Raw genomic sequence first — 25,763 nt, 5'->3', positions numbered from 1 at the left:
TCCCCTGTCCTCTGCTTGCAGGTCATCGTGATGTCAGGCCACGAGACTATCCGAGTGCTAGAAGTTGGAGTGGATGCCCAGCTCCCTGCTGAGGAGGAGGGTAAAGGCCTGGAGGATGTGGCCACTGAGGGCTTCCAGAGTGGAGGCCCCACCAAAGCCAGTGAACCTACTGGTGAAGCTGGACCAGACAACCCAGACCCCTCTGCAGAGGCAACTGGTACGAGGCTATTGCTCCCATCTGCCATTGCTTCACCTGAGTCCCCTTCCTGTGATCACCCTCGGGGACCAGCATGAGCCTTGGGGGCCCAGGTGGCTTTAGGTTCTTGTTGTCTTCTTGTGAAGTGGACGGCCTTTGGCCACAGCCTGTACTTCTGGTCAGCTGCCAGAGCTATTCTGTACTCCTCTCCCCTGGAAATTTACTTCTACTTTCAGTCACTTCTAGGCCTACACTAGAATGTATCAGGATGAGGTTGGAGGAGAGTGCAGGGCTCAGCTGAGGGGATCATATCAATCTCAGAGGGCTTCTAAGTCTAAACCAGACCCTCAGGCCCAGTCCAGAGAGGACCTAGACCTTTCAGGATCCTGCCTGCCCTTCTAACTCAGTCCTTTTGGTAGCAGAGCTGGGAGGTCCCAGGGGCTGGGGATAGGAGGACATCTTACCTACCTCAGATTAAGGATGCAGGTTAGGTAGGAACTTGCAGAATCCCAGCTCCCTACCCTAGCTGGGCTGGCATGAGCCAAGCCCAGGGGACTTAGAGGTGCTATCCTGTTCCAGAGATGACCTTAGGGTGTGAGCTTGGTGGATGTGGCTGATCCACCCATATTGCCTCTCCTGGTTACCTGCAGTACAGCTGTGAGACAGTCCTAGAGCTGGGCTGTAGAACCAAGCCTTGCTCTCAGGCCATGGGACACCATCTCATCGACTTTCCTCGTTAACACCTCGCCAAGTAGACATTTCCTTCTGCAGGAAGCCTTGGGCCTCCAGAACCTTGCCAGTTCCCCTAGAACCCGCCATGATTCATCTCCCTTTGTTTTCCACCATAATTCACCCCTTCACCAGGCTGGAGATCTGGGCTGGCAGGGGTGGGCCAAGAGAAGGAGCCAAGAAGAGAGCAAATGAGAACAGACAAGCTTCAGGGAAACAGAAGTCCCTTAACAAGAAAACTGCAAGGCCTCATATTACTTGCTGTACCTGCAAATCGGCATGCAGATTCATTTAGGGGCCCTAGTAACCTGGGCTATTTTTTCCCCTTTTGAATAAAGGAATGGCAAGAAACATGACCATTTTTGCCTAGGCTGGAAATGCTCTGCTTCCATGTTGAGATCAGCATGGATTGTCACCTGCTCCCAAGGGGCAGTGCCCTGGAGAGCAAGCAGAGAGGATAAAGATTCTACACTTCTGCCACCCTTTCCATTCGGCATGGCCCTTTTCAGAAAATTGGGGACATTTCCCAGGTTTATCTGCAATGCTCCGCTTCCCTTGCTATCCTTTTATCCATCTTCCGTATTTTATATGCTTTGGTGCCCAGTGCCCTTTTCTCCTTAATTCTCCTCTTTATCCAAACCTGCTCTCAGAAATGAGTCCTAAATCAATTATTTACACCTTAGCTGAGTATTTATGGCAGCATGCCTCTTCTTCTAGAGGCTCGTATATTTAAGCCTTTCATGAAATACTTATTCTTTGTAAAGGAATTTTAGTCATTGTCAAGGAGGTAATAGGAATATTTTGATGGTGACTCCTAAGAAGCTGACAGAAAGATTGTTCTATCAAAGCAATAATGCTTTGATGGAACCTATCTTAGGTATGCAATATTAAGGAGAGTTTCGTGTTATTAAGATAAAACTAAAGAATAGGAAGTGTTTTCAGGATAAAAAAAGAATGTAGTGATTTGTATCACTAAATTACCATCTACTCCTTGTCACACATATATATTTTTATTGTTATGAATACCGAGGGTACAGTACTTAGTATGACACCTACCACCATATTATTTCATATCCTCTTTTTCTTTATTGATGTAGATTCACACACCTGGTACAGCACAGTTTGCTTCTCCATTCTGTTTTTGGCCGTTCCTAGTTTATCATTGTCATAAGCAGTTCTGACTTGAATATCTTCGTACTGGCTCCTCAAAGAAATTTTTTTCTTTGAGATGTGCTGTTAGATGCCATCAAGTCAGCCCCCAACTCATGGCAACTCCATGTACAACAAGATTGGACTCTTGTGATTCTTAGGTGTGGTCCACTCAAATTCTTTTTGAAGAGAAATTAACTGTTTACATAGGAGGACATTATCACATGAAAAAATCCAAAATCTTGCTATAGATGAGAGGAAAATTAATTGGTTTTAAGGCACCAGGTGCCTGTTAAACCAGAAAAATAAATTAAAAATGATAAAGCTTAAATGGGGTGGTACTATGGAGAAACAGGTACAATGTTGACAGTTCTGTGAATTGGCCCACTCTTTCTGAAAAGCAGTTGGGCAATATGCCACAAAAGCCATGTTGTTTGTTGTTGTTGGGTGCCGTTGAGTCAGTTCTGACTCATAGCGACCCTACGCACAACAGAACGAAACACTGCCCGGTCCTGCACCATCATTACAATTACGCTTGAGACCATTGTTGCAGCCACAGCGTCAATCCACCTTGTTGAGGGTCTTCCACTTTTCCCCTGCTGCTGTACTTTACCAAACATGATGTCCTTCTCTAGGGACTGATACCTCCTGACAACATGTCCAAAATATATAGTATGCAGTCTCGCCATCCTTGCTTCTTAGGAGCATTCTGGTTGGACTTCTTCCAAGACAGATTTGTTTGTTCTTTTGGCAGTCCATGGTATATTCAATATTCTTTGCCAACACCACAATTCAAAGGCATCAATTCTTCTTCAGATTTCCTTATTCATTGTCCAGCTTTCACATGCATATGATGCAACTGAAAATACCATTGCTTGGGTCATGTGCACCTTAGTCTTCAAGGTGACATCTTTGCTCTTCAACACTTTCAGGAAGTCCTTTGCAGCAGATTTGCCCAATGCAATGCATCTTTTGATTTCTTGGCTGCTGCTTCTGTGGGTGTTCATTGTGGGATCCAAGTAAAATGAAATCCTTGACAACTTCAATCTTTTCTCCACTTATCGTGATTTCCTTATTGGTCCAATTGTGAGGATTTTTGTTTTCTTTATGTTGGTGTGCAATCCATACTGAAGGCTGTGGTCTTTGATCTTCATCAGTAAGTGCTTCAAGCCCTCTTCACTTTCAGCAAGCAAGGTTGTGTCATCTGCATAATGCAGGTTGTTAACGAGTCTTCCTCCAATCCTGATGCCCCATTCTTCTTCATATAGTCCAGCTTCTTGGATTATTTCCTCAGCATATGGATTGAATAAGTATCGTGGAAGGATACAACCCTGATGCACACCTTTTCTGACTTAAAACCACTCAATATCCCCTTGTTCTGTCCAAACAACTGCCTCTTGATCTATGTACAAGTTCCGCATGAGCACGATTAAGTGTCCTGGAATTCCCATTCTTTGCAATGTTATCCATAATTTGTTATGATCCACACAGTCGAAAGCCTTTGTATAGTCAATAAAACACAGGTAAACATCCTTCTGGTATTCTCTGCTTTCAGCCAGGATCCATCTGACATCAGCAATGATATCCCTGGTTCCACATCCTCTTCTGAATCTGGGCTGAATTTCTGGCAGTTTCCTATTGATATACAGCTGTAGCCACTTTTGAATGATCTTCAGCAAAATTTTGCTTGCGTGTGATATTATTCTTCTATAATTTCCACATTCAGTTGGATCACCTTTCTTGGAAATAAGCATAAATATGAATCTCTTCCACTCGGTTGGCCAGGAAGCTGTCTTCCATATTTCTTGGCATAGACAAGTGAGCACTTCCAGCGCTGCATCCGTTTGCTGAAACATCTCAATTGATATTCCGTCAATTCCTGGAGACTTGTTTTTCGCCAGTGTCTTCAATGCATCTTGGACTTCTTCCTTCAGTACCACTGGTTCCTGATCATATGCTACCTCTTGAAATGGTTGAACATCAACTAATTCTTTTTGGTATAATGACTCTCTGTATTCCTTCCATCTTCTTTTGATGCTTCCTGCATTGTTTAACATTTTCCCCGTAGGATCCTTCACTATTGCAACTCGAGGTTTAAATTTTTTTTTCAGTTCTTTCAGCTTGAGAAATGCCGAGCGTGTTCTTCTCTTTTGGTTTTCTATCTCCAGCTCTTTGCACATGTCAATATAATACTTTGTCTTCTCAAGGTGCCCTTTGAAATCTTCTGTTCAGTTTTTTTTACTTCATCATTTCTTCCTTTTGCTTTAGCTGCTCAATGTTTGAGATCAAGTTTCAGTCTCCTCTGACATCCATCTTGGTCTTTTCTTTCTTAGCTGTCTTTTCAATGACCTCTTGCTTTCTTCATGTATGACATCCTTGATGTCAGTCCACAATTCATCTGGTCTTTGGTCAGTAGTGTTCAATGAGTGAAATCCGTTCTGAAAGTGGTCTCTAAATTCAGGTGGGATGTACTCAAGGTTGTATTTTGGCTATAATGGATTTGCTCTGATTTTCTTCAGTTTCAGCTTGAACTTGCATATGAGCAATTGATGGTCATATGGCCTTGTTCTGACTGATGATATTGAGCTTTTCCATCGTCTCTTTCCACAGATGTAGTCGATTTGATTCCTGTGTGTTCCACTTGGCAAGGTCCACGTGTATAGTCGCCGTTTATATTGGTGAAAAAAGGTATTTGCAGTGAAGAAGTTGTTGGTCTTGCAAAATTCTATCATTTGATCTCTGGCATTGTTTCTATCACCAAAGGCCATATTTTCCATCTACCAATCCTTCTTCTTTGTTTCCAACTTTTGTATTCCAATTGTTAGTAATAACCAGTACATCCTGATTGCATGTTTGATCAATTTCAGACTGCAGAAGCTGATAAAAATCTTCAATTTCTTCATCTTTGGCCTTAGTGGTTGGTGCGTAAAACTGAATAATAGTCATATTAACTGGTCTTCCTTGTAGTCTTATGGATATTATCCTGTCACTGAGAGCGTTGTACTTCAGGATAGATCTTGAAATGTTCTTTTTGACAATGAATGCAACACCATTCCTCTTCAAGTTGTCATTCTAGGGATAGTAGATTATATGATTATCTGATTCAAAATGGCCAATACCAGTCCATTTAGGATATTGATATTTATATGTTCCATTTCATTTTTGACGATTTCCAATTTTTCGAGATTCATACTTCATACATTCCAGGTTCCAATTATTAACGGATGTTTGCAGCAGTTTCTTCTCATTTTGAGTCATGCCACATCAGCAAATGAAGGCCCCGAAATCTTGACTCCATCCACGTCATTAAGGTCGACACTACTTTGAGGAGGCAGCTCTTCCCCAGTCGTCTTTTGAGTGCCTTCCAACCTGAAGGGCTCATCTTCCAGCACTATATCAGACAGTGTTCCACTGCTATTCATAAGGTTTTCATTGGCTAATTCTTTTCAGAAGTAGACTGCCGGGTCCTTCTTCCTAGTCTGTCTTAGTCTGGAAGCTCAGCTGAAACCTGTCCTCCATGGGTGACCCTGCTAGTATCTGAATACCAGTGGCATAACTTCCAGCATCACAACAACACACAAGCCCCCATGGTATGACAAACTGACAGACACAAAAGCCATAAACATATGCAAACCCTTGGACCCTGTGGTCCTACTTTGGAAATATACCCTAACATATTTCACTGCTTTAGATGGTAAGTGTTTTAGTTATCTAGTGCTGCTATAACAGAAATACCACAAGTGGATGGCTTTAAGAAACAGAAGTTTATTCGCTCATAGTTCAGTAGGCTAGAAGTCCAAATTCAGGGCGTTAGCTCCAGGGGAAGGCTTTCTCTCTCTGTTGGCTCTGGAGAATGGTCTTTGTCATCAATCTTCCCCTAGACTAGGAGCTTCTCAGCACAGGGACCTCGGGTCCAAAGGACGTGCCGTGTTCTCAGTGCTTTTTTCTTGGTGGTTTGAGGTCCCCAAGTCTCTCTGCTCACTTCTTCTATTTATATCTCAAAACAGATTGGCTTTACACAAAATCTAATCTTTAGATTGAGTCCTGCCTCATTAACGTAACTGCCACTAATCCCATCTCATTAACATCATAGAGATAGGATTTACAATACACAGAAAAATCACATCAGATGACAAAATGGTAGACAGTCACACAATACTGAGAATCATGGATGAGCCAAGTTGACAGGTATTTTGGGGGGACACAGTTCAATCCTACTGACAGTAAGCTTTTATCATTTACATTTATCATATTCCTGTTTTCTCAGTTTTTATGTTTTATTACATTTTGTCAAGCAAAATGTTTTTAAAATATGTTTAGATTATCCTCTGATACTATTCTGATCTTTTTCATATACCTAAACGTATATCTCCCACTGAGGAGAGAAATCTGCCATTTCATTTTCTCTTACTACTTTATAAGGCTTTTGTTGTTACTTGCTTGTCTCTTTAGTTCCTTAAATGATCTGGATTTTATTATAACATACTATGAGCAGTATACTGCTGAGTTAGGTTGATGTCTTTCCAATTAAAACATGGGTTAGGACTGCAGGGTTGGAAGGAACCCCTAGGTTATCTAATTGGTGGTTCCCATTCCTGGCTTTGCACTGTATCACAAGAGAACTTTTAAATTTAAAAAAAGAGTTACTGGTTTTCACTCTTAGACATTGTGATTCATTAGGCCTAGAAATCTATGCCCAGTCAGTATTAAGAAGCCACTGATCTGATCCAACGCTTATCATTCAATACCTAGACTCCTTTTAATGTCTCACCATATATTAAACAATAATTTTTCTCATTGTCGTAAGGCAGTGAAGAAGTTTCCTGGTGGGCACACCCCAATATCTGAATAGACCAAGGCAGCAACAGGAGGCTCTAACTTGGAGGGAAAGCTCTGGTTCATTGGAAGTTCCTTTAGAAGCTCATAGAAGCTGCTCATCTTGACTTAGACCTCAAGGAATGGCAGAGAAAAGCCAGCTGACCTGGAGGGTCCCTGTGATCGCACAGTATGGCAAAGACATGTCCAATTTTCCATTTTCAGAGACTGTCATCTCCAGGAATTTTCCCTGCAGGAACTCCTGTCCTTCCCCAAGCCAGTACCTACCTGTATCCAAAAAGTACCCTGAAGGTGAGGTGGTAAGATGCCTAAAGGTGAATAATGACCCAGTTGCTGCATGAGCCAAGGGAAGCCGCTGTTACTGATGCCAGCTGCCTTCCTCCCTGACACGCCTTCAGTTCAGGCCCCTCTGCATGATTATGTGATAGGTCACAGTGTCCTACTGACCCACTGCTGGGAAATAATGAACTGATACTCAACTGTGCAGAGGCCTGCATTTTCTTCATGTAGATGTGGCAAGAGGGTGGCTTATCTTCCAGATCTGGCACAGGGTTCTGGCCTCCTGTTTTCACTACCAGTAGCATTTGGAAGGGCTGCCTCATGGGCCAGGGAAGGCCAGCAATAGGTCAGTCAGGGGCTTATACAGAAATACAGTGAGAGGCAGAGAGTTACCCCTTCAAGCTGTAAATAAGATGTTGTACTCCAGTGCCCCCTCCACTCACATCATGCTCACTCCATGATGTCCTTCTTTCTTTCAATGCCACGTGAAGTGAAGTCACTCCCAGGGATCCCTCCAAGTCCTGCTCCTGCTGTTGCCACCTTCAGCCAAGCCCCAAGCCAGCCTCAGGCATCACAGACCCTGACGCCGTTGGCTGTACAAGCTGCCCCCCAGGTAAGAGCCACCCAGTGAGTTGGAGAGAGGGCAGTGGCAGGAGTAAGGCGTGGGATTTGGGAATGTCATGTGTCAGGATAGGAAAGGGACTGTGGCTCAAGGGAGGGAATCTCCTATTAGGCACCCCGATCTTTCCCCTGGCCCAGATCAGGCCCACTTGGAAAAGTGGATCTGTGTTTGCCAGTAATCTCCTTGGGTCCAGCAATGATTATAGAAATTCCATTAACTCTTTCAAGACACTAGAGTTTCTGTTTATCTAATGATTAAAGGAGTGAATACCCTTGTCAGCCCCTCCAGTGGATGCCTGGAAGAATTAATGGATTGTTCACAGAGTCCTCATTTACAGCCAGGGAGCAGCCTCAGTGCAGTAAGAAGCAGCCTCCAAGAGCCTTCAGGCCTGCTAAGTTCCCTGGGACTTTTGACTACACCTACATAGACCTCCAAGGCATCCAGTCAAGGGTATTCTCCATGAGAGCTTTTCAGAGGCCTCTGCAGGCCCTTGACCACTTGGCTGTACCCCCAGCTCCCTGACCACAAAGCATTGGTCATGTGGGCAAAGACTAGGGAAGACTTGGGAGGCAACAGACTGGGGGAAGAGGCCTGTGAACCCTTTCCCATCCTGTGAGTAGGGTTGGGCCCTGTCCCCTATTTTGGGCTGCTTCTCTGAAGGCAGAATAGGCCAGGGTCAGGCCTATGGCTAGAACTTGGCTCTTTCCCTGTCCTCATGCTGCCTTTTCCCCACTGCCCTCAGAATACTTTGTTTGTGCTCACCTGGGTCTGAGAGACCCAGTGTTTGCACTGTCAATGTTGATTTTTTCTTTTCTTTTTGAAATCTTGTTTGCTTTTGCAGGTCTTGACTCAGGAAAACTTAGCCACAGTTCTGACAGGAGTTATGGTTCCAGCAGGGGCAGTTACTCAACCTCTTCTTATCCCCATCAGTATTGCAGGTCAAGTGGCTGGTCAGCAGGGGCTGGCCGTCTGGACAATTCCTACAGCAACTGTGGCTGCCCTCCCAGGACTGACCGCTGCTTCTCCTACAGGGGGAGTTTTCAAGCCACCTTTAGCCAGTCTCCAAGGTAACAGCAACTCTCCCCAGGACTGCATCAGACCCCCTACCACCCCACACTACCATCCCTACATGCGTGCTTGCCATGTCGGACTCAGAACCTATGGCCCACCCGGGGCAACAGCCCTGGAGTCTGGATCCAGTGTCCCAGGCACCCAGCCACAGAGCCTCTACAGCACCTCGGGACTCTAGGCCAGGACGCCATGCTGGGTCAGCAGGCCTCTCTTACTTCAACCAACTGTCTGAGACTGCCCCTCTCCCCCATGCCAGAGTTCACCTCATGACCAGCCTCCTGAGAAGGACTGCAAGAAGAGTCGGCGTCTGGTTCTTGAACCTACACATCTCCAGGCCCAAGGGAGGGGGGATGCGAGATGTTGGCATGTGCTATCCCCTTCAAGGATCAAGGGAATTGCTGCTGCCTGCCCCCCATGCCCCGTTGCCCCCAACCCCTTCAATTCTTGTGCCAAATCCCTTGGGATTGGAGCCGCTCTGGACTGCGGCTAGGCATTTGAGCACCTCTGTCTCTGCCTTGCTCCATAGCAGCTGCTGTGCTGAACACCGCTCTCCCGGCGCCTGTACAAGCTGCCCCACCAGTACAGGCCACCTCGCCGGCCCAGCCCCGGCCACCGGCCCAGCCCCAGCCACTGTTCCAGACCCAGCCACTGCTGCAGACTACGCCTGCCATTCTGCCACAGCCCACTGCTGCCACCGCTGCTGCCCCCACCTCCAAGCCAGTGGACACCCCCCCACAGATCACCGTCCAGCCTGCAGGCTTCGCGTTTAGCCCAGGAATCGTAAGCTGCTGGCCTCACTTAGGGCTGGACCAGGGATGGACTGAATCTTGACCCAAGGGTGAAACTGACCCTTCCCAAAGGGGAGAAAGGAGGTGGAGGACCAGCCCTCTGAATATGGCCCTTTTCCAGTCCTTCAGCAGAGATGGGCTTCCTCTGAGGCCTTCTCCTTGCAGCTGCCAGCCCATCCCAGACAAAGGCAGACAACCTCTGCCAAGAGGTCCGAGCAAATCCTCCAGAACTGAACCATTGGACCAGCCTCAGAGGGTGGGATGATGTCTAGGGGTTGCTGACTTGTGAGCTGCCACTAAGGTGCAGTCAGAGACTCACAACCCCTTGGTCAGTATCTGAGTGTCCAGTATGGCTCCTGACTTGCAAGTGGGAGCTATAAGATGTGACTAGATTCACATCAGCCTTGCTGGGCTGGCCCTTCCGCCCTCGCAGATCTGGTCTGAAAGATTAGCCAGTTTCTCTTCCCTGACCATAGTCCCATTTGTCCCTGCTGACCGCCAACAACCCCAAGCTCTGGCTACTATTCAGCTGGCAAACATGGGCCTGCAGCCCACGTTCACATCTGCTCAGCATGCCTATCTCCCCACCCCAGTGCCCTCAGCCCTCTTCCCTCTACCTTGGGTACTTTCCTGCTCCTTGGCCTCTAAGTATGGGTCTTCCTCCACCCACAGATCAGCGCTGCCTCCCTCGGGGGACAGACCCAGATCCTGGGGTCCCTCACTACAACTCCAGTCATTGCCAACACCATTCCCAGCATGCCGGGGATTAGCAGCCAGATCCTCACCAATGCTCAGGGACAGGCAAGTGGTCAAAGCCAGGGCTGAGGGGTGGGGCTATAGCGATGCTGGCCAGGAGGGGGTCGGGACTTTGGCTGAGCATTATAGAAACTGGGATCAAGCTGTAGTTCACATCTTCTGTGTGGCAGCTCTCTGCTGATGCAGAGGCCAGGCAGAGACACAGCCACCACCCTGCCCTCGAACTCACTCTAGCTGGGGAGGCTTATTTAACATGGAGCCCTCATTTTGTGGCCAGGCTCTATACTAGGTGCTTTCTCATATATTGTTTCACTCTGATTTTTTAAACTTTTTTTCCTTTAATAATATTTCATTGTGTTTTTGGCAAAAGTTTACATAGCAAGTTAGGTTCCCAGTTGACAATTTCTACACAAGTTGTTCAGTGACATTAGTTAGATTTTTCACCATGTGTCAACATTCTCATTAATTGCATTCTGGTTGTTCCATGTCTCACTTCGTTTTGAGTACAGCTCTATTAGGTGGAGATTTTTATTCCCATTTGACAGGGGAAAGGCTGAGGTTCAGAATAATTAAGCCGCACAGCTAAAATGGGAGAGAGCAGGGATTTTCCCCCAGGTCTGTCCGAATCCACATCTAGACCTGTTTCTGGTCCACTACAGCTCTGAAGAGAGAATGAAGGAAGTAGCCTCTGGAGTGTGAACACTTCACTTTATTGATGAGGAAAGTGATGTGACTAGATTCAAATTATCCTTTCTGGGCTGGCTTTTCCACCCTTGCAGGCCTGGCCTGAAAGATTAGCCGGAGTTGCTTTTCCCTGACTGTAGTCCAGAGGGGTTAAGTGATTTATCCAAGTTGGTCTCTCTCCATGCCGGTGTGGGGATTTGGGTTGGGAATGGAGCAGACCCCTGCCTTCACTCCTGAGGTCCTTACCTTATTTTCTCCCAGGTTATTGGAACACTTCCGTGGGTAGTGAACTCGGCTAGTGTGGCAGCCCCAGCACCAGCCCAAAGCCTGCAGGTCCAGGCCGTGACCCCCCAGCTATTGTTGAACGCCCAGGGCCAGGTGATTGCGACCCTGGCCAGCAGCCCCCTGCCTCCACCCTCAACGGTCCGGAAGCCAAGCACACCTGAGTCCCCTGCTAAGAGTGAGGTACAAGGGCTGGGGTGGGCGGCAGGCAATGCTGTCTGGCACAGGCTGCTTCCCCCAAGACTGCCAGGCAGGAAGACATTTCTGAGGTCCCTGGGAGAGCAGGGCACCTCCTAAAAGTGAAGGGAGATCCCAGGGTAGAAGACCCATATGAGCCCACACATGCTCTGGTCAGGGAAATAGCACCCCAGCCCCTGCTCACACACAACAAAAACATGTATATGCATCCTCAGGGGTCAGTGCCGTTCTGAGGAGCCCAGGGAGGTGATAGTTGAAGTGGATGGCCTGAATCGGCTCCAGGTGAACAAACTGCAGGAAGAGAGCCTTGGAGTTTAGTCCTACTCCCTCCCTCTTCACTCTTCACCCCTCCATCCCTCCACTCAGCACTGTGATTTTGATTATTCATTTATTTGTTCATTCTAGCAACATTTTTTGTGTGCCTCCTGTACCACCATTCATCTGTCAGTTTGTTGTATTGTGGTGGCTTGTGTGTTGCCGTGTTGCTGGAAGCTATGCAACCAGTATTTCAAATACCAGTAGGGTCACCCATGGTGGACAGGTCTCAGCAGATCTTCCAAACTAAAACAGACTAGGAAGAAGGACCTAGCGATCAACTTCTAAAAAAAAAATTGGCCAATGAAAACCTCATGAATAGCAGCGGAACATTGTCTGATACAGTGTCGGAAAAGTAGCCCCTCAGGTTGGAAGGAGCTCAAAAGATGAATGGGGAAAATCTACCTCCTCAAAGTAGAGTCCACGTTAATGTCCTGGATGGAGTCAAGCTTTTGGGACCTTTATTTGCTGATGTGGCACTGCTCAAAATGAGAATAAACAGCTATAAACATCCATTAATAACCAGAATATGGAATGTATGAAGTATGAATCTAGGAAAATTGGCAATCATCAAAAATGAAATGGAACAGTAGAGATCAATATCCTAGGCATTAGTGACCTGAAATAGACTGATATTGGCCATTTTGAATCAGACAATCATATGGGCTACTATGCCAGGAATGACAAATTGAAGAGAAATGGGATTGCATTCATTGTCAGAAAGAACATTTCAAGATTTATCCTGAAGTACAATGCTGTCAATAATAGGATAATATACGTCTGCAAGGAAGACTAGTTAATATGACTATTATTCATATTTACACACAAACCACTAATGCCAAAGATGAAAGAATTGAAGATTTTTACCAGTTTCTGAAATCTGAAATTGATCACACATGCGATCAAGATACATTGATAATTAGTGGTGATTGGAATGTGACAGTTGGAAACAAAAGATGGATCAGTAGTTGGAAAATATGACCTTGATGATAGAAAAGATGCCAGAGATCTCATGATAGAATTTTGCAAGACCAACGACTTATTCATTGCAAGTACCTTTTTTCAACAACATAATGGTGACTATACACATGGGGTTCGCTGGATGGAATACACAGAAATCCAGTAGACTACATCTGTGGGAAAGAGACAATGGAGAAGATCAATATTATCAGCCAGAACAAGTCAGAACATGATCTGACTTTGGAACAGACCATCAATTGCTCATATGCAAGTTCAAGTTGAAGCTAAAGAAAATTAAAACAAGTCCATGAGAACTACGGTATGACCTTGAGTATATTCCACTTGAATTCAGAGACTATCTCAAGAACAGATTTGACGCATTGAACACTAATCATCAAAGACCAGACGAATTGTGGGGTGACATCGAGGACATCATACATTAAGAAAGCAAAAGGTCATTAAAAAACAGGAATGAAAGAAAAGATGAAAAATTTCAGAAGAGACTCTGAAACTTGCTTTTGAATGTCGCATAGCTAAAGAATGGAAGAATTGAAGAAGTAAAAGAGCTGAACAAAAGATTTCAACGAGCAGCTCAAGAAGACAAAGTATTATGATGAAATGTGCAAAGACCTGGAGTCAGAAAACTAAAAGGGAAGAACACACTTGGCATTTCTCAAGCTGAAAGAACTGAAGAAAATATTCAAGCCTCGAGTTACAATACTGAAGGATTTTATGGGCAAAATATTGAACAACGTAGGAAGCATCAAAAGAAGATGGAAGGAGTACACAGTCACTATACCAAGAAGAACTGGTTGATGTTCCGTCATTTCGGGAGAGAGCATATGATCAAGAACAGATGGTACTGAAGGAAGAAGTCCAAGCTACACTGAAGGCATTGGCGAAAAACAAGGCTCTAGGAATTGATGGAATATCAATTGGGATGTTTCAGCAAATGGATGCAATGCTGGAAGTGTTCACTCATCTATGCCAAGAAATTTGGAAGACAGCTACTTGGCCAACCTACTGGAAGAGATCCATATTTGCACCCATTCCAAAGAAAGGTGATCCAACCAAATGTGGAAATTATTGAACAATATCATTAATATCACACACAAGTAAAATTTGCTGAAGATTATTCAAAAACAATTGCAGCAGTACATTGACAGGGAACTGCCAGAAATTCAAGCCAGATTCAGAAGAGGATGTGGAACAAGGGATATCATTGCTGACACCAGATAGATCTCGGCTGAAAGCGGAGAATACCAGAAAGACATTTACCTGTGTTTTATTGACTATGCAAAACATTCAACTATGTGGATCATAATAAATTATGGATAACATTGCAAAGAATGGGCATTCCAGAACACTTGATTGTGGTCATGCAGAACCTGTGCATAGACTAAGAAGCAGTCGTTCAAACAGAACAAGGGGATATTATGTGGTTTAAAGTGGATAGTGAAAGCTGGATAATGAATAAGAAAGACCAAAGAAGAATTGATGCCTTTGAATTATGGTCTTGGTGAAGAATACTGAATAAAGCATGAATTCCCAGAAGAATAAACAAACCTGTCTTGGAAGAAGTACAACCAGAATGCTCCTTACAAGTGAGGGTGGCGAGACTTCATCTCACGTACTTTGGACATTATCAGAAGAACATCGTGTTTGGTAAAGTGGAGGGTCATTGAATAAGAGGAAGACCCTGAACGAGATGGATTGATACAGTGGCTGCAACAATAGGCTCAAACGTAGCTATGATTGTGAGAATGGTGCAGGACCCGTCAGTCTTTGGTTCTGTTGTACATGGAGTCCCTGTGAGCTGGAGCTGACTGGATGGCACCTACAACAACACTATATTTCAGCTGCTGAAGATATAGAGATGAATAAGACACCCTTCCTAGCTTTAGGTAGCCCAGTGTTGGAGACAATTACAAATCATTTTGATAAAGACTGTGATTATGATTGCCCTGGAGTTGACTCCAACTCATGGCAACCCCGTGTGTGTCAGAGGAGAACTGTGCTTGTGCTTCATGGCTAATTTTCACAAGTTGATCACCAGGACTTTTTCCCAAGGTGCTCTGGGTGGACTCAAACCTCCAGCTTTTCAGTTAGCAGCTGAACATGTTAACTATTTGCACCACCCAGGGACTTCAAAGACTCTGACAGGGGCATGAATATGGTGCTTTGGGAACCCAGACAAGGGAGCTCTCAACAGACCTCGGGGTCTGACCAGGCAAGGCTTCATAGAGAGGGAACATTGAACTGATTAATCTAAAGGGAAAAGTGGAAGAAAGGGCATTCCAGACAGAGGCAACAGTATTCGTAAGGGCCTGGGCAGAGTTAGATGTGAGAGCGTTCCACCTTCAGAGAATTGCAATGAGTGTAATGTGCTAGAGCAGTGACTGTCAAACTTGAGTGTGCATCAGAATCTCCACACTCTGGAGGGCTTGTTGGAACACAAATTCCCGGTTCCCATCCCCAGAATTGCTCATTCGGTAGATCTGGAGTAGAGCCCAAGAATTTGCATTTCTAACAAGTTCCCAGGTGATGTTGAAGTCAGTGGTTCTCAAATGTGGTATGCTGCTTTGAGCTTTGTGAGTAACCTCTTAGCCTTATCTGTAAAATGGGGATTATAAGAATAGCAACTTCAGAAGGTTGTTATGAATGTCCAAGGGCTTTCTGCGTACTGTTGTTGTCAGCTGCCCTCAAATCAAGTCAATTCCAACTCATGGTGACCCTAGGTGTGCAGAGTAGAACTGCTCCATAGGGTTTTCAAGGCTGTGACCTTTCGGAAGCAGATGGCCAACCCTTCAGCTAGTAGTAGAGCACTTAACTATTTGTGCCACTCAGGGACTCGTCTGTGTACTAGACAGAGTGTTAATTGCCTTACCAGTGATGAATGGTAGCTCTTATTGTTATTGCTGTTGTTAGCTGATGGAGCCCTGGTGGCACAGTGGCTAAGAGCTATGGCTGCTAACCAAAAAAGTCAGAAGTTCAAATCTACCAGCTGCTCCTTGGAAACCCTATGGGGCAGTTCTACTCTGTCCTATAGGGGTGCTATGAGTCAGAATCGATGACAACAGGTTTAGTTTTTCCTTTTTTTGGTATTATTAGGTAGTGGGGAGCCACTGAAAAATTTTTAGCAGGGAAATGGCAAGTCAGATTTGCACTAAAAAAAAAAAATCCCTTTGTTATCCAAGTATAACTAGGAACTAGACTGGGCTGGTAAGACTTGAGCCCTCATCACCTATTGTTGATAGCTGCCATGGTATTGGCCCCTGACTCATGGCGACCCCACGCAGAATGGAATGAAGTGCCATCCTCACAACTGGTTATGAATTGGACCGTTGTGATCCATAAGGTTTTCATTGGCTGATTTTTGGAAACAGATCACTAGGCCTCTCTTCTTAGTCTGTCTTAGCCTAGAAGCTCCACTGAAACCTGTTCAGCATCATAGCAACACGCAAACCACCACTGACAGAGGGGTGGTAGCTGTGTATGAGATACCTTAGCTGGGGATCAAACCTGAGTTTCCTCTTAGAAGGCAAGAATCCTACCATTGAACCACCAGTGCTCTCATCATCACTGTTAGGAGGCAGTTTCAACAGTTCAACCAAGAGACGAGGAGCTCTGAACTAAGGCAAAGGCCCTGGAAATGAAGAGGAGGTAGACTTGAGAGCTACCAGGAGGTAGAATCCGGGGAACAGGACCCACCCTGGAGAAACCTGCACTTCCTCGGGAGCTTGTTTTATCATATTAAAAATACTAATTTCGTATAGTTATAGTTTCTTCTGATTACAAAAATAATACATGATTTTTTAAATAAAAATTCCAACATTACACGTAATGTGAAAAGTAAAAACCCCCTCTAACTCCACCCGCAGAGATTACTTCTGTTGACAGCTTGCTTTATATGCCGCAAATTTTTTTCAGTAAATTCATATATATATATTTTAAAGGATTTATTCCATAAAAATTGTTTGGAACATTAGTTTTTTTCACATAACAGAGATTTTCCACATCAGTAGTTAAGTGATATACCTTATTCTTTTCAGCAGCTGCACAGTGTCTCATTCTGGGAGCCCCCAAAGGTCATTTAACCAGTTCCCTATTAATGGACATATGGGGTCTGGGAGGCTCTAGAATCAGGTTCTGGTTTCTCCTCAGAAGGCAAAGATTTGAGAGCAGTTATCACAGGGGTGGACAATTGTTTGGACTTTGGTCAAGTGTGTTAAACCTTTCTGAGCCTCTGACCTGCCTGGATCACAGGTGGTTACAAGGCTCCAGCTTGGTTGGGCACGTTGCTGTGCTTACTTAGAAGGTCGTTGCTGGGTGTGTGTTGATAATGAACTTCCAACCTTGCCATTTGAGGGGGGTACAGGTGGGAGTGTGCTGAATGAGGATTTCATGCCCTACCTCTGGTCCACCCAGGGAATGCAACCCCCTGAGCCAGACAGGTGGGCCGCAGGGGCTTGTTGGCTCTCTTCTCATAGGTGCAGCCCATCCAGCCCACGCCAGCGGTGCCCCAGCCCACGGTGGTCATTGCCAGCCCAGCCCCAACCGCCAAGCCATCTGTCTCTGCTCCCATCCCAATTACCTGCTCAGAGACCCCTACCGTCAGCCAGTTGGTGTCCAGTAAGTGGGTCCTGGAGGAGGAGTGTGGAGAAGGGGGAGGCATTTTGGGGGCATCCGAAACCTCTTAGATGCTGTTCTCCTGAATAAACTTCCCTGAGTCCGAAGGGGGAGGGTAGAAGCCCAATGCCAGGTGTTAGCTTTCTCATTCCTATTTGCGTTGAGGTGGATTCTGGGCACGATAATGGTGGAGGCTGCTTAGCTGGCTGCCTGGCTGCTTTTCTGGGAGGCCAAGCCATTGGCTGCCTTTGCTTTGCTCACTCACCTAGTATTTGAGGAATGTGGGTGGCCAACCAGAGTGCTTGGGGCCAGGAATGGGGGGTGGGTGAGGAAGGGTAGACAGAACTGGAAGGACCTGTAAATAGACTCCTAGCCCCGGGGAGATTGTTCCAGGCACCCTTCCCCCAGGTGTTGTTTGTCCTAGGGCAGGGGTGATGAAGGTCTGAAGGGTGCAGAGAGCTTTTTGCCAAAGCCCTCATACCTCACTATTATACCAGACCAAACCTATGGGCCAGGTATGCAGTGACGATTCCCACCTTACACATTCACCCCTGGTCCCTTCCTCTGGCCTAGAGCCGCATACCCCAAGTCTGGATGAGGATGGAATCAACTTAGAAGAGATTCGGGAGTTTGCCAAGAACTTTAAGATCCGAAGGCTTTCCCTGGGCCTCACACAGACGCAGGTGGGTCAGGCTCTGACTGCAACGGAAGGCCCAGCCTACAGCCAGTCAGCCATCTGCCGGTGAGTAAGGGGGCCCTGAACCAGGCCTAGGCCTGCTCGCAGCTGGTGCCACTGGGCACTCATGGGGACCCAGACATCCAGCCCCCTTCCATATTTGCTCTTACTCCTGCCTTCTGCTAGATAAGAACTGTCCTACAGGTAGACATGAACACCTGGAGTAGCCAAAGACCAACCTAGTCTTTCTAGGGGCTCCCTGAAGATTGTCCTCCAATCCTGAGCATTTCAATGTTCTTGGAAAACCCAACGCCCTAATCCATTCAGGAACCATGCTGGGAATTCTGTAGTCTCATCTGGGCTCAGAAAGAGAAGCCTCTGCTATGAGAGTGACCATTAGTCATGCGCTGTGACAGTGCACCTGGAGGAGGGCAGCACTCATGACATCCATTTACCGTCTCTGGATGGCCTCTTAAGACAAACCCTGGATGGACTTCACTCATGTGGGTGTAAAAGTTCTGGGGTGATTGTTTAAAACGGAGTTGCATTATTATCATCGCACTACTGAACTGAGGCCAGGGGAATGGCCTCCCTGGTATAACCTGGGATACAGGACGGTCAGAGGAGCCTGGGCTTGGTCGAGCTGGGGGTGTCTTGGTGGCATGTAGGGGTAACAATGGGCGAGGGCTCACCACATCTGAGAGGAGCAGCGGCCCATTGAGGGTAGTGCTTATACCTGGGTGAGAGGTTTGCTAAAGGGACTGAAAGAATCTCACTGTCCCTTCCTGGGCTTGGGTTGCCCACAGGTTTGAGAAGCTGGACATCACGCCCAAGAGTGCTCAGAAGCTAAAGCCGGTGCTAGAGAAGTGGCTGAATGAGGCTGAACTCCGGAACCAGGAAGGCCAGCAGAACCTGATGGAGTTTGTGGGAGGTGAGCCTTCCAAGAAACGCAAACGCCGCACCTCCTTTACCCCCCAGGCCATAGAGGCTCTCAATGCCTACTTCGAGAAGAACCCACTGCCCACAGGCCAGGAGATCACCGAGATTGCTAAGGAGCTCAACTATGACCGTGAGGTCGTCCGGGTCTGGTTCTGCAATCGGCGCCAGACACTCAAGAACACCAGCAAGCTAAATGTCTTTCAGATCCCTTAGGGCTCAGCCCCCAGCCCTGTGTTACAGCACTTTGTACGTTTCCTGGGAGCCTAGCTGTGACAGCACCTATCATTTTGCCACATGCAGCTGTGCTCGCCCTGAGCGTGAGACTCCACTGTGTGCATGTGTGTCAGATGCCTCCTCCTCTCCCCCACATACCCTACACCATGGGAAGGGCAGAGGGGACCTCCTGAGAACTCCAGGCTCTGGGCTGGCCACACCCAGGAAGGGAATTGATGGTGTCACTGGAGAAGCAGTTTGCTAAATTGGTTTCTGAAAGGTGAATTCTGGGTGGAACCAGAAACTTCCCTCTTTGGGGCAGGGCCATAGCAGCTTCTAAGGCCCCCTGACCACTAGCTCTTGTTTTCAGTGGCATTCTCTTTCCAGCCTTCTTCCTCTGCTCTTCCGTGTTAGTATGGCAGGTATAGGCAGCTCATCCACCAGAACCACAACTTCAGACCCTCTCCTCCTTTGCTTGAGGGCATACTGCCTCAGAGGTGTAGCAAGGGGAATGAGCGCCCAGGGGCAATCTCTAAATTGCACCCCCCTCCAAGTTTCAAGATGAATAGATGTTGATAGGGAACACATCAGCAGAAACACCTTACCCTCTCTTGTCCAGCTGCCTCAGTCAGGCACCTTTCATGTTTGTGGCACCTCAGAATGTCATTCCACAACTCGTCTGACTCCCCCTTCGACTTGTGCCCTGGGGATAGTGCCCCCTTCTGCCCCCTCCCCACACCTCTGCACTGCCCCCCTGAAAGCACCCAATGGACAAAATTCAGAAAAGTGTCATATGTTGAAGGTCAGATTCAGGGTCTGGCTTGACCTCACGGTCAAGGTTCCCACAGCCCTGGGACCAGAACATTTGACCTCCTCGCCCACCTCTCCCTGACTCCTTTGAGGGAAAATTGCACTAAGGCTGACTTTTTTTTTTTAAACCCACATTGGGAGGAGGCAACAGTGAACTCTAGTTGTCCTGGAGTTGACCTTGCTCTGTTGTACGCAGGTTGGGAATTTAGTAAATAAGGCCATCTCCAGATTTTCATCTAATCCTGTCCCTGGCCACTTCCCCAACAAAAAGTGCAGATAAGAGAGCTCATAGCCTGGAAAATCCCACTACCCAGGCAAGCAGGCAACTCTGGAGAAAAATGAAGACAGGAATGCTGGCTCTCTCTCATCCCCACACTCACCCCCCAACCCAGTACTGGGACCTTCTCAGAGGAGCCAATTAAACAGTAAACCAGACAGCAAGACCCTGGTAGAAAGGACAACATCCAGAAAGAGCTAATGGCAGCCCAGGAAGGTCTCTTGTGAAAGACGAGTTAACTCTAATTTTCTTTGTAATCTTAAGCCTTGGATACTTGAATAAGAAGAAATCTTATTTTGTTCAGAGTCTTAGACCAGGTTTGTGTAAAAAATCTCCTCAATGATCCTCTAAATCAAGAACATTCCACTATCAGGAAGAATTTTGCCTCCATAGGCGGTAGCTATGGTACTTTGGGAGATGGCATCTCATCTGAGCTGCTAAGTGACACGTTCCCGAGCCTGACTGTGGCTGGGCAGTCCCTAGAACTCAACATGTAACTCCAGGAGGTCAGGAGAGAACTAAGAGATTTGTAGACTGTTGTGTAGACTGTCCCCAAGGGCCACAAGTCACAGGGGTCATCTTCCTCCATTCTTCACTAATGTTTGTACCCTCCACTGCACCTCGTGTGATACACCTGAGGGAGTGACCACCACGCCAAGGGCACATCAGCACCTCTGTGGGTCACAGGTCCTAGCCCAAGTTCCTCTGCATGCTGTTTCCTTTCCTGCTTACCAGTGGTCCCTCCCTGGCCCTGCAATGCCAGTGTGACCATTCTCTTGATAGCCCTGTCAGTGAGAGGAGGACAGTTGTGTGCCCAATTACCCCCACCTTCGCCCTGCAGACAAAGCAAACCTGCTGGGGTTGGATGGGCACCTTGCCTGACTCAGCCTCCTGGGAGAGACCATGTCTCCAAGGGGGAGGCTCCACACTCTCGAGTTCAGGGTTATCCACCGGGTCTCGATGAGGTGATGCTGGGAGCTCACTTGGGAGGGGTGTTGGAAACACCTTTTCAGTAGGAATAGTTAAAGTACAGACGTTTGTAAAGGAATCAGTGACTTACACTTTAATAAATTAGAGAGATTCAGGTTTTCAATCTTAAACATTTGTATTCAGATATGTTTTCTTTTTGGGGGAGAAACAAGTGGGTCACAGCTGGTGCCCTGGGAGTAGCATGTAAACCAGGGTGTGTCCACGGCAGCAGTCATGCAGGAGGACACCGTTTGTCCTGTGTGGTGGCGAGATCCTGAGTTGCTGGTCTAAATTAGGCTGGCCAGCCCCTCCCTCATCTAAATCTGTCTTCCTAAGGCTGGGCTAGAACTAAACTGTCTTCTTCTCTGCTAGAAAGTTGGGTCAGTCCTTCAGCGGGACAATGTCAGGGGCAGAATGTCTGCAAGCTGAATTCCCCAAGCAGGGAATGCAGAAGTATGCCCAAAGCACGCACGCCAGCCTGTGGTCTGTGCTCTGCTCCCCACTGAAGGGCCACAGGGAAGCAGCTGGGGCCTGGGCTGCTCCCCTAGGAAACTGTTTTTTTGGTAGCATCAGGCCTAAAGGGAGTTGGAATAAATTTTGTTGTGAAAGCACCTTTCTGGACTTAAGCCAGAGCTCAGTGGCTCCTTTGCCATGGAAAGGCAGGAGAAAAGGCAGAAATGGTTTAACTGTTTGTGTGTGTGGTTTTGTTTGTTTCTGTTTAAAATGAAAAGACCAAATCTTTCTGTGACTGGTGAACCAGCTGGGGCCTTTGGCTCTGCACTAACTATGGCATTTTATCCGGGTGGGGTCCAGGGAAAGAATTTGGCCAAGTGGACTGAGGAACATACTTGAGTTTGCAATGAGAGACCCTGACATTTGTGTTCTCAGTAATCCAGCCACCTTCTTATACCCAGAATTCCCTCCTGCCTCTTAGGCCAGGCTCTGACACAGAGGTTCCAACTCTGTCCCCCTGACATGGGGCAGAGCCTGCTGAGAGCTCGAGGTGGGGGTGCTGGGAGGGTCCAGTGGGAGAGAAGCACTTGATGTAGTTGTGTGGAATAAACAGTATTTTTTCTTTTGTACTGATCTGCTTGTTTCTTGTTCCCCTCTCGGGATGGGGACATAAGGAAACCCATGTCAGAGGCCAGGGAGTGGCAAGGAGCTGCTTTTGCTGTCAAATAACTTACAGCTTAGAAAATATCATTCCAAGAGGGCAAGAGTGCCCTGGGCTCCTGCTTCAGAAGGCCCTGCTTGAAGCCCTCCGCCAGTCTTTGCCCTCCCCATGGAACACCAGAGAGTGTGTCCTTTCCCCATGTCTCCAGAATTCCTACTTTCAGGACCCACCTTCTCTGGATCCACCCTCCCGAGGGCAGGCTGCTGTTGGTGTACACACTCTTAGGCCCAAGGGGTGGCCAAGGGGCAGCCGCTTGTCAGACAGTGGGTTGGATGGATCTTGGATATGCAGACTGGAGTGTCTACACATGTACACGAGGTGCCTTGCAATATGAGATGGGGCTGGGAGTGGGAAGAAAAGGCAGGATGTAGGTTAGGAGCCAGGAAGGGGATACATTCTAACAGAACTTCAAGGAGACCTAGAAGTCTAAATTCAAACCCCATCTTCCAAGTCAATATGAAGGTATACTCACAAAGGTGGGAGGGTAGAACATTAACAGCTCGATTTATATTTTTCAAAATTTAGGGATATGGTAAGTGAACCTTCATTTGTTATCTTACCCCAGGCCTGCCAATCTTAGGGGCAGGCCTGCTACCTGGGCTTAAGAGCTGGGAGAGCACAGCTGTAACAAGGGTCTCCCTCTTTGCTTATCTACCTTATAGGAGTGGGTTTATGCCATGTCTCTCCCCACACCCTCAATGCACACACACACAACTACCTGGCATTGATGGTGTCTGGGCTACATAATCTAAAATGATGAGCACAAGGCATCAACTTTGATTCCATCCAACCAGCTGAGGAAGACACTGTGCTAGGTTCTAGACCATACTCCACCATCCTACCTTCATCCAGAGGGATGATGGATTTCTAAGACTGATGCAAGGCTCAGGGATCAGAGTAGCTTTATAATATCCCAAAATAATGGGACAAAATCAAATAGGCAGCACTTACCCTTGCATGGATCTCGCAACCCTGATATTAGCTATTCACACTGGGCAGTCACTCCTCAGTATTTAGGTCAGGGGCACACAGTAGGTGCTTGGGAAATACTGTTCAAATGACTGAATGCATTTCTTATCTTCTCCTTTAAGGAAATAGTGAGAGCTGAGCCCCTGACTTCAGGCAACTGAGAGAAAGCAGGTACAGGGGATTCAGCTTAGCTAGGCAGGATCTGGACTGTGAAATGTGAGTGTGAATGGAATCTGGGCAGCAACTGGCCCCAGCCAGTTGATTCCAAGAGAGGCCAGTGCTCAGCAGCTCCCACCAGAAGAGTCAGTGGGAGCTGCTGTCTCTGGCTCAGACCAGCTGAATGTGGTTCCTGGCAGCTGGCCCAGGAAGGCTTAAAAGGGAGAGGGGTGAGTATGTGGAGGGACTGCAGTTTCTATTCCCAGGCCTGGGAGGGCCATTGTTCTGTGGACAGCTGTGAAGGGGAACTGACCTTTTACAGTCTGGAGAAGGTGTGGCTGGTTTCTGGACTAGAGATGAGCGAGGAAGGGAACCTGAGGTTGCTTGGAACTGCAAGGGCTTGAAAACTTTTCCTGATTTTATTTACTTTCAGCTGTAGGGCCCCTCAGAGAAACAGGACTGGGCCTCACAGGTTCCCAGAATGGGATACAGAAAGGTATGAAGAACTCCAGGTAGATAGTCAGTCCCTCCAAAAAAGGCTGCCTGCCTGGTTAATGGTTTCTTCCTGTATCTGGAGGAAAATGCTCAGTGATTGACCTGGGAATATAGCAACATCAACTAATTTGAGTAATTGAGTGAGAAGAGAAGCTTGGGGCGGCGTGGGGGTGGACCCAGGGAGCTCCAGCCCTCAAGCTTCTGAGAGAACCGATTTGTTTCAAGAGGTAGGCAAGACAAGTGCTACTGTCGTTGTTAGCAGCCCTCAGGTCAGCTCCCTGCTCGTGGTGAGCCCGTGCACAACTGAATGCAACACTAACCAGTCTTGCCATTCCCGTGATTGGTTCTGGATCAGGCTATTGTGATCCATGCGGTTATCAGTGGCTGATTTTTAGTAGTAGATCACCAGGTCTTTCTTCTTATTCTGACATAGTCTAGAAGCTCCACTGAAACTTGTTCAGCATCATAGCAAGTCTCCACTAACAGACGGGTGGTGGCTGTACTTGAGGTACATTGGTCAGGAATCAAACCCACTTTTGTCAATAATGATAATAGTTAACCTTTACTGATCACTATGTGCTAGGCATTCTTCTAAACACTTCATGTGCATTATCTCATTTAAGTCTCACAATAGTTCTGTAAAGTAAGAACTGTTATTATACCCATTTTACAGATAAGGAACAGAGGCACAAAGAAGATGATGAATCTACTCAGGGTTGTTTTATGAGCAGCAGAACCAGGATTTGAACACAAGTGGGCTGTCTCTAAAACCTGTGTGCTTAACTCTGCCCCATTCAGGCTCTGAAAGGTGGCCCTGCAGAACCTGGGATTGTTGTCTGTCCCGATCTTTTCAATAGGGTTTCCACTCACTAGGGCAGGCCCTGCTGTGTCCCATCTCAACAGTGTCCAGTTTCAGGATCTAACCCAGGCAGATGAGATGAACCCTTCACAGTGAACTTTACCTCATCTCACCTGATTGTCCAGAAATACTGAATTTGGAGCTTGGTGCCATAAGTGCTCTGGTTACTTTGTTTTATTATGTTTTGACTATGCAAAGGCATTTGACTGTGTGGATCATAACAAATTATGGATAACATTGCAAAGAATGGGAATTCCAAAACATTTAATTGTGCTCATAAGGAACCTGTACTTAAACCAAGAGGCAGTAGTTCGAGCAGAACAAGGGGATACTGCGTGGTTTAAAGTCAGGAAAGGTGTGCGTCAGGGTTGCATCCTTCCTCGATACTCATTCAGTCTGTATGCTGAGGAAATAATCCAAGAAGCTGGAAGAAGAATGGGGCATCAGGATGAGGAAGACTCATTAACAACCTGTGATATGCAGATGACACAACCTTCCTTGCTGAAAGTGAAGAAGACTTAAAGCATTTACTGATGAAGATCAAAGACCAGAGCCATCAGTATGGATTATACCTCAACATAAAGAAAATAAAAATCTTTACAAGTGGACCAATATGCAACATCCTGGTAAGTGGAGAAAAGATTGAAATTGTCAAGGATTCCATCTCACTTGTGGAAGCAGCAGTCAAAAAATCAAGCGACACATTACGTTGGGTAAATCTGCTGCAAAATA

The 25,763-nt window shown here is 46.7% G+C and overlaps 1 protein-coding gene across 7 annotated transcripts in view; it reads left to right on the top strand.

The window, feature by feature from the left end:
- The window catches only part of POU6F1 (POU class 6 homeobox 1), a 35,086-nt gene extending 12,632 nt beyond the window's left edge, over nt 1–22,454 (top strand). For 5 of the 7 annotated variants that reach the window (XM_049883118.1, XM_049883119.1, XM_049883120.1 and 2 more), the window contains 10 exons: nt 22–217; nt 7,115–7,201; nt 7,681–7,802; nt 8,653–8,878; nt 9,409–9,662; nt 10,343–10,471; nt 11,372–11,575; nt 17,356–17,497; nt 18,068–18,236; nt 18,977–22,454. In XM_049883118.1, coding sequence (XP_049739075.1) covers nt 22–217; nt 7,115–7,201; nt 7,681–7,802; nt 8,653–8,878; nt 9,409–9,662; nt 10,343–10,471; nt 11,372–11,575; nt 17,356–17,497; nt 18,068–18,236; nt 18,977–19,322 — 1,875 coding nt within the window. In that variant the 3' untranslated portion in view covers nt 19,323–22,454. The remainder of the gene's footprint in view (nt 1–21; nt 218–7,114; nt 7,202–7,680; nt 7,803–8,652; nt 8,879–9,408; nt 9,663–10,342; nt 10,472–11,371; nt 11,576–17,355; nt 17,498–18,067; nt 18,237–18,976) is intronic. The other 2 variants (XM_049883121.1, XM_049883122.1) reach the window with 2 other exon arrangements.
- Nucleotides 22,455–25,763: the final 3,309 nt, after the last annotated feature.

This window comes from Elephas maximus, chromosome 4, assembly GCF_024166365.1.
Source record: "Elephas maximus indicus isolate mEleMax1 chromosome 4, mEleMax1 primary haplotype, whole genome shotgun sequence".
Classification (NCBI taxonomy): domain Eukaryota; kingdom Metazoa; phylum Chordata; class Mammalia; order Proboscidea; family Elephantidae; genus Elephas; species Elephas maximus.
Note: the sequence above shows the minus strand (reverse complement) of the source record. Positions and strands in the feature narration are given on the sequence as shown.